The 13,033-nt window shown below is 38.8% G+C and overlaps 1 protein-coding gene and 1 pseudogene across 1 annotated transcript; both read right to left on the reverse strand.

Moving 5' to 3' along the window:
* Positions 1 to 4,167: 4,167 nt before the first annotated feature.
* LOC133788647 (probable amidase At4g34880) lies at positions 4,168 to 6,605 on the reverse strand (annotated as a pseudogene).
* Positions 6,606 to 7,550: 945 nt separating this feature from the next.
* Positions 7,551 to 9,469, reverse strand: LOC133788655 (anther-specific proline-rich protein APG). Its single transcript, XM_062226209.1, has 3 exons — positions 9,222 to 9,469; positions 8,416 to 8,938; positions 7,551 to 8,156 (listed from the first exon to the last, which is right to left on the reverse strand). Exons 1-3 carry the CDS (start codon positions 9,370 to 9,372, stop codon positions 7,805 to 7,807), a joined length of 1,026 nt encoding a protein of 341 aa, XP_062082193.1. The 5' UTR covers positions 9,373 to 9,469; the 3' UTR covers positions 7,551 to 7,804.
* Between the last annotated feature and the right edge of the window lie 3,564 nt (positions 9,470 to 13,033).

Below are 13,033 nucleotides of genomic sequence, written 5' to 3' on the forward strand. Positions count from 1 at the left end.
TCTGCAAAGATATAGAGAGATATATGGTAATAATATCGACTCGTGGACTAGGGAGATTTTAGCCTTCAAACCACGTAAAAAAAAAAAAGAAACGAGTGTTCTAAATATTTCATGTCTAACATCCCTAAGTGTTATTTTCCTAGTTACAGTTTATCCTTAAGCACTAAATTATTCCATCTAATTTCGTAATACACTGTTGTTGAAAAACCGCGTCAACAGTTATTCATATCGGTCCTTGTCATATATAATCATATTATATAAAGCACATTTACCGAGATGTCTTACCACATCAATAATCTGAATCTAGATTATTGTATCAACATGATACTCAATAAACCATACTTACAACCCTAATTAAAGAATTCCATAACTTCAATTTGTTGTTGACTATTTTTATTCATTCATGCGATCTTAATTCTCTCATACTAATACAAGATCACATTCTCAATAATGAATATGGAATTTTTCTGATATTTACAAAAAAAAATTATTCAAACAATAATTTAATAATCTAAATATAACAATAATAGACCATTGTATTTATTAATTCATTGAAATAATAAATGTCGTTTACATGCTTTTATGACATATTCCTAACATATAGACCTAGGGGTGGTGCCGCCCCTCATGAGAATTGGGAGTCATTCTCAAGAAAAGTCTATGAATGGAATGTGTACATGGCCATTAACGGTGCAAAAGCTAGACATTGAGGTCTCAAGTGAACATAGCAAAGGTGTGTGTGTTATCACCGGTTTGTTATCAAGGGATAGTGGTTCAATGCTTCGGCAACCGAAATTTCAACAATCTTTGTGATAATTACACTAAGGTAAAATTCAAGTCGAAAGACATTTTACTTTATGCACCAATGCAAGGGTTTCTATAGAGAGTGATTGTTTAATCAAGTGGGGGAATATTACATTTTATATAACGTTTGATTGATTAAATAAGTGTTACAATAGATAAACTATTTAATCTAGTGGGGGAATGTTATATTATTTATAATATAATGTAATATTATTTTATTTTATTATATAATGTTTTAGATTAAATAAATGTGACAAAGAGTGTCACATATTGTAACATATAATAGAGAGTTACATTATTTAGATATATGTGAAATATCCAAATATGTAACATATTTGGTGTTACAAATTCAATCACAAATTTGTAACTTCCAAATATTACCCAATAATGTGTAGATTTGATATTACACATTTTGATTTGAATTTCTCAAAGCCATAAGAGATATGGCTGTTAGAGATGTGATTTTAACTCCTATAATGTTTATGGAAGTTACAAAATCAAGTGGGAATGAATTTGGAATGTTTTGGCAAATTTGGAAAATTGGTTGTTGAAAAAACGTCTTAGGCCGCGGCCTGAGTTTTTCAGGCTGCGGCCCAAGAGGCAGAAAACATCGTGGGCCGCGGCCCATGTTTTTCAGGTCGCGGCCTAAGCGGCTGACAACATTTTCCAAACTTCGGTTTTATCCAATTTTGAAAGTTTCCAGCAGCCAAGTAACTCCCAAATCTCTATTTTAATTCTATAAACATCAAATTAATCATTGGTAACAACCATGGGGGTTGGTGGAATTTGAAATTCAATGAGTGTCTCAAAACTCTATAAATAGGAGCCTAATGCTCACTTGTAAGACACCATTTTCCATCAACAAAGCACTTGGCTGGAAAATACACCATAGAGGCTTGATAATTCCAGAGAGCTATTTCATAGAGAGATCCCTTAGTGCTTAGAGAATAGGGGGAAATAAGCTTTTGGACAAAGGTTTTGAACTTTGTTCAAGTTGGTGATCCCCACTACTCTACACTTTGGTTGTGTGAGAGTTTTTTCTTTTATTGGTTTTATTTTCATTCTTTTATTCTTCTTATTTACTTGTATTATTATAGTATTGAGTTTGTAATCCTCTTCTTCTATTTTCTATTTACATATTTATTTGTATTCTTTGTTTTAGAGTTTTAGTTCCTATAATTATCTTATTTTTCTTATTTCTATATTTACTTGTATTGTTGGTCATTGAGTTGTAAACTTATTTATCTATCATCTTGTCCATTGTATTTTTTGCATAGAGTTGTAATATTTCTTACCATTTTCATTGAAATAAAATATATTCTCTAACAAATTGTTGCACCCGAATTTCGAGATTAAATAGATAGCCTCGAAATGTAGGCTCGTAAAGAGTAAGTTCAGGAATAACAAGGGTTAGCAATACACTTGTACAAATTGTCAAACAATTCTAGATCTACTATCAGTGCTCGAGCATGAGTTGCAGGCTCGAAGATATGCACCTTCTCTGAGGGATGAGTTCAATCAACTTAGCGAGTGAGGAGAAGGCAACAACTAGAATGATGAGCTCGAAGTTTGAGTGGTCTCGAAAGCGCGTTAAAGCAACGTTCGAGCTCGATGACGCTTTTACCACACGGAAAAGCTGTTAGGAAATCCCTATTTATTTGGAATTCGTTAAAACAGTGTGTTGAATCCCTAGTTTTATGGGATCATCATTTAAATAACGCATTTAAGTTGTATTATTATGATTTTTGACTGGTTTTTTAGCCAATTGACGCGGAGTCAAATAATCAGATAATTAATTAGAGAGCTTTCAATTAGACAATCAATGAACCATAAATGAGCCTAGAACCTGATAATAATGAGCAATAAATAATAAAGAACACCAGGATTTATAGAGGTTCAACTCCAAGAATTGATAATGACCTACTTCCTCTTAGATTTGTATTGATCTTAGGGGTTTACACAAGATAACCAGTGAATACATGTAGATTTCTAAGTGTAAAAAATAATACAGAATGGCACAATCGTTGCTAGGTAACAAGCCAGGCTGCTCGGTATGTTTCTGGACCTGGTCGATAGGCAATTTTCGTGAACCCCCCTCACTGTGGTGGAGGGTTTGTATTTATACTAATCCTCTCGCCCAGGGGTTGCGGTCTAGTGTAGCTGATGGGAAAAAATCTCCATATTCTCGCAGGTGGTTGCTTCCCTATCCTTTAGGAGCTTTGATCAAGCTTTCTGAGCTGTTAGACGCTCTTTGCGAGTCGTGGGGAGATTCTTGCGAAGAGCTAATCAGAGAGTGTAACTAATTTCATCCGAGCAAGTATATCTGTCTGTCATATCGATCAACTGCTCTTCTAGCAAGCGTACTGAGCAGTGACCATTATACTGACCAGCAAGTTTTCTGGGGGTCCTGTTGACCAGCTGAGTCTCTGGAGATAGTATGTCGAGCAGTAACTTGTCGTATACCCTGCAGGTATACACCGACGAATTTGATGGGAGGTCTGTCCTGTCTACTTCACGTGTCCAAGTTGGTGCCACGTCAAATTTGCCAATTTTTGGGATAACAATTATTATTCGAATATTTATTTGAATTTAAATATTTGATTGTAACTTCCCTAAACTGGGGGAAGATATTCCTGCAACCAGGTCTATAAATAGCATGGACCTGATCATTTATAGGGATGGACAATTTTGTAGTGAGAAGAGACTGCCAAATTGCTTTCATTTGAGGCTTTTGCACAAAGTTCATAATAACAGTAACTCGTGGATGTAGGCAGATTATAACTGCTGATCCATGTTAAAAATATATTTTTCTTTCTTTTCTTCCTAGTCAATTATTCATTGTTCTACATAATTAAGTTGACAAAAAACAGCATCAACATAAATATATTTATTAATTTTTTATTTAAAAAATCATTTTTAAAAAAATAAAACTAAAAAATTATTTTTAGAAAACATTGAGCAAACACTTCTTGTTTTTTAAAAACTACAAAAACTATTTACTATGCTCATTTCTGAAAACACAATTTTAAAAAACAAAAAACAGAAAACAATATCAAAATGACTCAAACTCTCTCTTCTCCTTCTTTTATCCGAGTTTGGGTAAAAGTATATATAGGCATCGGAAGTGCGGAGGGAGATAACAAGAGATATTCTGATGTGGACTGAAGGCTAGTTGCAATCTTGATTTCTTGTTTGTTTTGTTGAACTGCTCTGCTTGGCTTCCTAACTGTTTTAACTGAACATTTTTTTTTTTTTAATTGCCCGGGTGGAGACTTACCTCGACAGAAAGCAATGCATGTGTTTGTCTACTCAAATTGGCCAATTTTTTATGTCCCAATTAGTTGTGTTTGTAAAAGTGTAAGCTTTAGATAATAAATAATTGTTTTAGATCTCTATACTTGAATCTTTTTATTTTACATTGCAAGGCATTTGATATTGAATAAATTGACCACTTTAAAGTTATAGACTTCTTCATTTACAATTTCATTGGTCCCATTTGCAAGATTGGAGGAAGCCTTCGAACCATGGTAGCTTGTTCAAAAGCATAGGCGATTTCAATCAACTGACGCTCAGTACCTTTCAATCCCCCAAAACATATCCCAAATGGCATTTTACTGCTTGATTCATAGCCAGCCGGGACTGAAATTGCAGGGTAACCTCCAATAGCCAGTACTGTCGAAGCTCCCCAGCCTAGTGTCACCATGGCATCCAACTCATTCTCCTTCATCAATTTCTCAAATCCATTTTCTGACAGTTTCTTCATTGTGTCTATTGCTTTCAACACATCTTCTCCAACACCATTTGTCATCTCCGCCGCAATTTACTGCTCTTGTCCATATTTGTTCATCATTTCCTGCGATTCCAAAAGAGAAAACCTTGTCAAACTATGACAAATGAAAATATGAGTTGTGGACATCAGGACTAAGATTTGCGTACCAGTTCAGGGTTATCTGAGTTGAAAGCAATGATGTCTGAAAGGGATCTCACTGGAGAGTTTACTAACTCATAGAGATATTTATTCAACTCAACCTTCAACTCGGTTGTTAAAGCAATTCCTTCACCACTCTGATTAGCGTCATTAATGATATCAATATTTGCTATCTCCAAATGATCGATTACGGTTGCACCTTCTTGCCTTGAGTTTTCAGATCACAGTCAGACCATTCAAAATTTCGAGTACTAAAAAGTGAAAGATTTTCATGTATCAACTTCAACATTATGAGTTGTTTTAGTTCATACCTTAATGTCTTAACGTGACACTCGAAGGTTGAAATAGCAGAAGTTTCATTATAAGTGTCTAAAAATGGATTTCTTACAACTCCAAGTCTCTTTCCTTTAAGCCCATTTTTCTTTAGAAATTGTTTGTAACCACCTTGAGGAATGAACTTTGCTGCAGCATTTGTTGCTTCATGATCTCTTGGATCATATCCCACAATTGCATCAAGCACATAAACCGCATCCGACACAGTCCTGCATATGGGCCTAAAAGTACGCCACAACTTGGACCATTCATTAACCTTAGTATGCCAAGTATTTTAATGGATTCTTCTCAATATATACAAGTTAAGTTACCCGATTGTGTCCTGACGTGAGGAGACCGCGACAACGCCGGCTCGGCTGGTGAGGCCAATGGTGGGTTTGATTCCGACGACGGAGTTGTGATCAGCGGGGCAAATGATGGAAGCATCAGTCTCAGTTCCCAGTGACACTGCCACCATGCTTGCTGCAACTGATATAGCTGATCCGCTGCTTGATCCACATGGATCCCCCGACTCTACATAAGGATTCTGCATACATACACTTCACTCCTCATTACTTTGGACTTAAAATCACAATCCAAAGATTGATGAGAACACCCACTTAGTTTTCTCTAAATTTGTTTGCCTTTAACTCACGTAGAACCTAGACTATCATAATATCATCAATTCAGTAAATGAAAGAACTAATTTTAGTCATACCCCCAATCAATATTTTTAAGTACTAATTATTAATTCAATTACCAACTCCAAAGTTCTTTTATACATATATAAAAAAAAAATACTTAGTTTTGCTTAAAATTTGTGATCAAAATTGAAGTTTTAGCATGTTTACATGGTAAGTTTCAAAAGTAAGAAAATATCAAATAGACCAACCAACCACGCCTTGTCCACTCCTGCCACACCAACCGTACGGAATCAGCCAAGAACGAGCTCCATACCACTCGCTGAGGCTAGCCTTCCCCAAAATCACAGCCCCGGCGCTTCTCAACCTCTCCACGACGGCGGCGTCCCTCGGCGCTTCCGACCCAAGTAGAGCGTACGACCCCACCGTCGTGTTCAGCGCGTCCTCGGTCGCTATGCGGTCCTTGAGAAGCACCGGGACGCCGTGTAGCTCTCCCAGCGACGATTTCCCGCCGCGCCACGTGGTCTTCTGCTTCCTCTCCCGGTCCGCCTCGCCCGCCAGAGACCGCGCGTCTGGGTCGATTTCCAGCACGCTACGAAGCTGGGGATTGAGCCTCTCAATCTGGTCGATGTAAAAATCAACTAACTGTCTCGACGTCAGCCTTCCGTCGGCGAAGGCATGTTGAATATCAGCAATTGTGGCTTCGACGATTGGAAATTGTGAGCCGTTGATTCCGTTGATGAAGCCTGAAAGCAGTAAGATCAACGGTAAACAGAGTAAAGGGCCGTTATCATTTTGTTCTCCAACTATAGACATGTATTATTTATGGGATTACCTATTGTATTATTATCACTAAAATTGAAGGTTGTTTTTTAATATTAATCTAATTTCAAGATGTACTTTGTCAGAACAGCCTAAGATTGTAATTGGATTGGCTCTTTTGAGTTTAGACTGACCTGTAAAGCTCTATTCTTATTTAACCAATAATTCATTCCTTTTCAAAAAACAAAAAAAGACTTATAGCAAAAAAATATATTAATAATTAATCTATTTTCGCAATGTTCTTTGTCAAAATGATAATAGAATGTTTTTGTCAAAAAACAAATGATAATAGAATGCTATCCTTTAATAATATTTTTATTTTTATTAAAAAGAAAGCTAAAACTTATATAGAGAAGGGTTAAGAAATTAGATGACGTCATTATTACTGGTAATTTGGGTAGCTGTGTTCTTCAATTCACTTCACATGATGTTCGTGGATTTCTACGTAGTGAATAAGGATGTCGTTTTCATCTCTGAAGTGTCGTTTGTTTAGTAACTACTTTGTAGTTGTTTGAATGAGTCAATTACCTATGATTCATTCCCAAGTCAAAATATGATCAAACTCAAAACACATAAATGAAAAAAATGTAAAATTAAATAATAACAAAACAAACTTAAATGACCATAAAAAAACACATACATATTAAGTAATTAACTTTATGATTTTTAAATTTATTATTTATTGTATGTTGACTTAAGAGATAGATTTATTATAAAATGAAATTTAAAGAGAAGGTTTTATAATTTTTAAAATCTCATGGGGGATTGTATAATTTAACTCATTTTGTATTTAGTTTAGATTATGTATGTCAATTTGAAGTTCATATCGATATAGGTGCCATTATTCAGATTTTGCTCCATTGAATTGAATCCAAAGCCATAAAAGGTGGTACTCTTTGTGTGTATCTGATAAAGATATGTGCGTGTGTGTATAAGTATAACTTAACTAGCTTCCATTTATCTTTTAGATCTTTTCTCCCTCACAAAGCTGGCATAATTAAAGTCATCACCTATTTCAGAAGGCTGCTAATGGAGTTTGTAGAGATAAATAAGAAAGAACTATTATAGAATTAGAATAGAATACTAGTACAGATAAAATATGTATCTATTTAGTTGTATCAACTCAGATGAGGATTAAATTTCATCGATACCAAAATATTAACCTCCCTCCAGAAACTCTTATTCAAAAACATAAACTAGTACTTTATAATCACTGGGACAACAATTTTGAACTATATAAGATTGGTAGATATACTGATATATATCAGATGATGTGGGTTCAGTTGAGACAAAATAATCACTTGCAAGGGGTGAATGTGCAGTTGACAGTACCATGACCCGAATTGGCCCTCATAAACCGCAAGCCTGTAAGAAGTACACTGCGTGTAGATCCCATTAATGCCCAATCCATATGTTGAATCACACCAATTGTATTGTAAGGAAATTGAAGGCTGTTGTAGGAGTTGAGAAATGAGGTAACCCCTTCTCTCAGCAGTGTTCTGTAAGGGTCTCCTCTCCCTTGTAAGGCTTGCATCAATGTCATATCTGTACCATATCGCCTAGCTGCAAGTGATCCGAACACAACAGCAACCTTAGTCTCAGGATTCACCATTCTCCAGTAGCACTTGTATTCAGGCATTGTCCAACTCCTGCCAATATATAATTCAGGACGAAACCATGAGTTTCACACAGTTTGTTTTAAGATCCATGAAGTTCCAACTCAAAACTAACATATGATCTCTCAAGATTGTGACTCTTTTCAAGTACCAAATCATCAAATCTTTAGTGGCTTTTTTGTTTTTTGCTCACTATTGTTTTGGATCGTATATGCTTGTTTGAGCTATTGGATTCAAGAGTTTGTTATGTGGCAGTGTACTGGTGTAAACTAGAGTTGTGTAAGCAACTTACTTGGATGGGCATGCTGAGGCTTCCATGAAAGGAGCTGGTGGCAATGATGGCAATGGAGGCAAAGGAGGCAATGGAGGCATTGGCGGAAGCCTGAAAGCTGGTGATGGAGGAGGAATTGCTGGTGTCACAGGCGCAACCACAGGTTGTGGCTGAGCAGGTGGCACTGGTGCTACAACAGGAAGCGGCTGAGCAGGTGGCACTGGTGTTACTGGTGCAGGGACAGGATTAGTGGACTTTGGGCAGTTTGACATTGGCTGGGCAGGCTGTGAGAGCAATGAATCCGTTGCATACATCTCCATGTCAAAGAACCTAAACATTAGCCTGAGTTTCTGGGCTGGTCCAGCAGGAACTGAGCAGCCTGATTCCGAGCTTTGTCCACTGTCCGACACCTGTGAAAAACAGCCACTGAGATCTGGCGCTCCATTAAATTTCACCGCGTAGTTCCCAAACCAATTTGTAGTCTCTTCTCTTGACATTGTGATTTGGCCATTGCTGTCTGTGCAGGTCACTTTGACTTTGACTCCTGCAATAAGAAAGTTACTTCTTTTCTAGATAAATTTAATCCACCCCAAAAAACTCAATTAAGATCAAAACACAAAGTGCTAGAACAAAGAGATAAAATTTACATATATACTCAAGCACATTCATTATAACATGAATGAACATCTTGGTTGGCTATCAAATAAATAGTCAAATGGCTTTTAGACCCTTTTAAGATCTTAGCCCGGTCATGCTCATAACAAACTCTTCATTATGAACTAAGAAACTTAATGCTCAATTGATACATAATGTAGTTAAATTCTAACCGGAAATAGGATAATCAAACCAGGATCTTTGGCCATCTTTGCATTGGTCACAGAAGACAGTGCCAGTAACCATGGCATCTCCCTGAGTTCCATCAATGGCTGCAGCAAAAATGAGAAGAGATACAAACAAGAGCTGTTGCAGCCTACCCATATGGCCAAAAAAGAAACCAAAAAAGGATGAGAGCAAAAGAATAAAGAGAAGGATTGGGTGAAGTGAACAAAGCCTGCAAAAGTGAGAAGTAAATAAAAAGAGGGCAGTGAGTTATACTTATATTTAATGCTCAACTGTCTGTATTTATGAGTTTGGAGATAAAAATACACATATATAAAAATAAAATGTACACTCTCAAACTAAAGCGCTGAAATAGTACGGAGTTGCATTTAAGACTGGTAACTAGTATGGCTGAGTGGTCTAGAAAGATGATGGTATCACATAAACAGATTGACAAACTTTCTTCTAAAACCATAACCTGTTTCACACGTGAGAGATACATAGTTTAAATCAAAAAAGCAACTGATAGACCCAGCCCATGTTTGCTTGGACCCAAATCATATAGAAGCCCACGTGAAGACATGGACTGATAGTGAAAGATCCCAAACAGAGATAAGTGAAGGAGACCAAGAAAGGGAACACGAAGAGAAGGAACCCCAAATCACAGCAGCTGAGATTATCAACAAACCAGCCAAGGAGAATAAGCAAGCGATTCCAGAAGAAGCAACGCGTGAGAGGAGGACGCGCGTGAAGCCAAGATGGCTGAGGGAGTTCGTTATGGCCGAACGACGCTGAAGAAAGGCTATGGCTCACAACTGAATTCTGTTGGAAGCATAAATCTATTTTTGTATTATTTCTATTTCCTGCTGTCATATATATACTGGGCATTCTGTTTTTGGGATTTTTTATGTGAAATACGAATTGGTTATTTGGAGTTGGGCACTGACTTGAAGAGTGCAAAGTAGAGCATCACTGGTGCTTTCATTGAGAGCAATGAGGAACGAAGAGATTGCTGAACTCTTGAAGGCCATGGAAACTAACCTCAAGGATCATGTGGATTCTCAGATGGAGAAGATTTCTTCTAGGCTGGAGCAACACCGATTGGACACGGAGGAACGACTGGGTAATCTTTCTCAAGCCCCCACTGTTGAGCAAACCACAGAGGGAAGCCGTAGGGTGGATTATGACCAGGAACAAAGTGCATCTCGTTGGAATGGAGGGAACTCGGGCTCGAAGGACTTGGTTACGATATTGAAAACCTTGCAGGTGAAGGTCCCCAGATTCGAAGGGGGTCAGGTTGAGAATTGGATATACAAAATCAATAAGTTTTTTGCTCTGCATAAGGTTGATCCAGAGATGCGACTGGCTGTGGTGGCTTTCCACTTGGAAGGAGGACCGGCGACGTGGTACCAATGGATGGAAAAAGGGGGTATGCTGACCAGTTGGGAGGTGTTTCTACAGGAGCTGCGCAAGAGGTATGGGTCGTCGATATACGAAGACCCATTGGGGAAGATAGCAAAATTAACACAGACAGGGACAATCGAACAGTACCGAACTGAGTTTGAGGAGCTCATGACGCAAATCTCGGGGGTGGCCGATAATATGTTTCTGAATTTCTTTGTATGGGGATTAAAGTTACCGATACGACGGGAGTTACTCATGGCAGCACCAACCGACTTGGCAGATGCAATGGCTAAGGCAAAGCTATTCGAAGATAGAAATGAAGAATTGATGGGGAAGTCTCGGTATGAACACTACTACAGCGGGGTTGCCAATCGCAAGGTCACAAACATGGACACGCCAGGGGGAAGCAAGCCAGGTCCGATCATCAACCCAGGAGGGTCAGGGGTAAATTCCAAACTATCTCAACTGCCCATCAAACGCCTTACTCCGGCTGAGTTGAAAGAGAAGAGAGACAAGGGCTTGTGTTTTACGTGCGACGAAAAATTTAGCTATGGACATAAGTGCAAGAATCGGGTATTGTTACTGTGTGGACAGGAAGGAGATGCCGATGAGGAAGAAGAGGGTGAAGTCAATGAAATAGATGAAGAGGAAATTGAAGAAGAGGTCAGTTTGAATGCCTTATCCAACTACACAAATCCAAGGATTTTTCGGATAGTGGCTAAACATGCAACGGAATCACTAGAGGTCTTGATAGACACTGGAAGTAACAACAACTTCATTCAAGAGGTATTAGCAGATAGGTTACAGTTTCCTTGGGAACCAACCAAGCCATTTAAGGTGTACATGGGCAATGGGCAGTTTCTAACGTGTTCTAAAAGGTGTCGTGAAGTGGAGTTGATATTACAGGGAAATAAGTTTAAGGTAGACCTATATGTTCTGCCAATTTGGGGTTTGGATATCGTATTGGGGATGCAATGGCTGCAAACACTTGGGCCTTGTATTCATGATCACAAGGCGTTAACGATGGAATTTCAATGGAATGGAGCCACGGTGAAATTGGATGGTAACAGGAATTGGAAGCCGAGACAGATTTCATGTACTAAGTTAAACTCCCTAGTGTCTGAAGGAGAAATCAGTTGTATGTGGAGGCTACAGCCCGACAGTCAAGAACCAAGGGAGAAGAAAACAGAGCTGGAGCAGATACAAGGAGAAGTTCCACCGGCAGCCCAACAATTGCTGAGTGAATATGCCGAAATTTTTGCCACTCCAAAGTCCCTCCCGCCGATCAGAAATGTGGATCATGGGATCCATTTACAGCCAGGGATCGCTCCAGTAAATGTGAGACCATATAGATACCCATATTTTCAAAAAGATATTATGGAAAAAATGGTCAAAGAATTGACAGAGGCCGGGTTCATTCGAAGCAGCACCAGCCCATACTCTTCACCGGTTTTACTGGTCAAAAAGAAAGATGGGACGTGGCGTTTCTGCGTGGACTACCGGGCACTAAACAGCATTACCATCAAGGACAGATTCCCTATTCCAACTATTGATGAGTTATTAGACGAATTGGGGGCAGCGGTGATTTTTTCGAAACTGGATTTGCGAGCAGGATACCATCAAATTAGGATGGACCGTCGAGACGTGCACAAGACGGCTTTTCGAACACACGAAGGACACTACGAATTTCAAGTTATGCCGTTCGGTCTAACCAATGCGCCAGCGACATTTCAAGCAGCCATGAACCAGGTCTTCAAGCCTTACTTGCGTCAATTTGTGATAGTTTTTTTTGATGATATACTGGTTTATAGCAGGAGCAAGACAGAACACATGCAACACTTGAAACTGGTTTTTCAATTATTACGAGAGCATCGATTCTTTGTGAAGGGCAGCAAGTGCGCACTATTCCAGCACACTATTGAATACTTGGGGCATGTAGTTTCAGGAAGAGGAGTGGAGGCCGACCCGACTAAGATCGACGCCATGCTCCATTGGCCCTAACCCCAAAATATTAAGCAGTTGCGCGGGTTCCTTGGTCTCACCGGCTATTACAGACGTTTCGTAGCTCATTATGCATCAATTGCGGCTCCTCTCACCGATTTGTTGAAGAAAGACAGGTTCTCTTGGAATCAAGACGCTACCATAGCCTTTGGGAAACTCAAGGAAGCCATGACAACAACACCCGTTTTGCATCTCCCTGATTTTTCGAAACAATTCATAGTAGAGACGGATGCCTCTAACGTGGGGTTTGGAGGAGTTCTTATGCAGGATGGCCATCCTTTAGCCTATTTCAGTAAAAAGTTTGGGCCCAGATTATTGGGTGCTTCAGCCTATGATCGGGAGCTAAGGGCGGTGGTGGAGGCAGTCACGCGCTGGCGCCAATACTTGTTGGGACGCCCCTTCATTATCCGGACTG

The sequence above is a fragment of the Humulus lupulus genome, chromosome 1 (assembly GCF_963169125.1).
Source record: "Humulus lupulus chromosome 1, drHumLupu1.1, whole genome shotgun sequence".
Classification (NCBI taxonomy): Eukaryota; Viridiplantae; Streptophyta; class Magnoliopsida; order Rosales; family Cannabaceae; genus Humulus; species Humulus lupulus.

What these genes read in the sequence shown, in the direction of transcription:
- LOC133788655 (XM_062226209.1), bottom strand. Translation starts at nt 9,372, where the DNA reads ATGGGTAGGCTGCAACAGCTCTTGTTTGTATCTCTTCTCATTTTTGCT. An exon ending in GTTTGATTATCCTATTTCCG is followed by an intron (nt 8,939 to 9,221) that starts GTTAGAATTTAA and finishes TTCTTATTGCAG; the next exon opens with GAGTCAAAGTCAAAGTGACC. An exon ending in GCCTCAGCATGCCCATCCAA is followed by an intron (nt 8,157 to 8,415) that starts GTAAGTTGCTTA and finishes ATATATTGGCAG; the next exon opens with GAGTTGGACAATGCCTGAAT.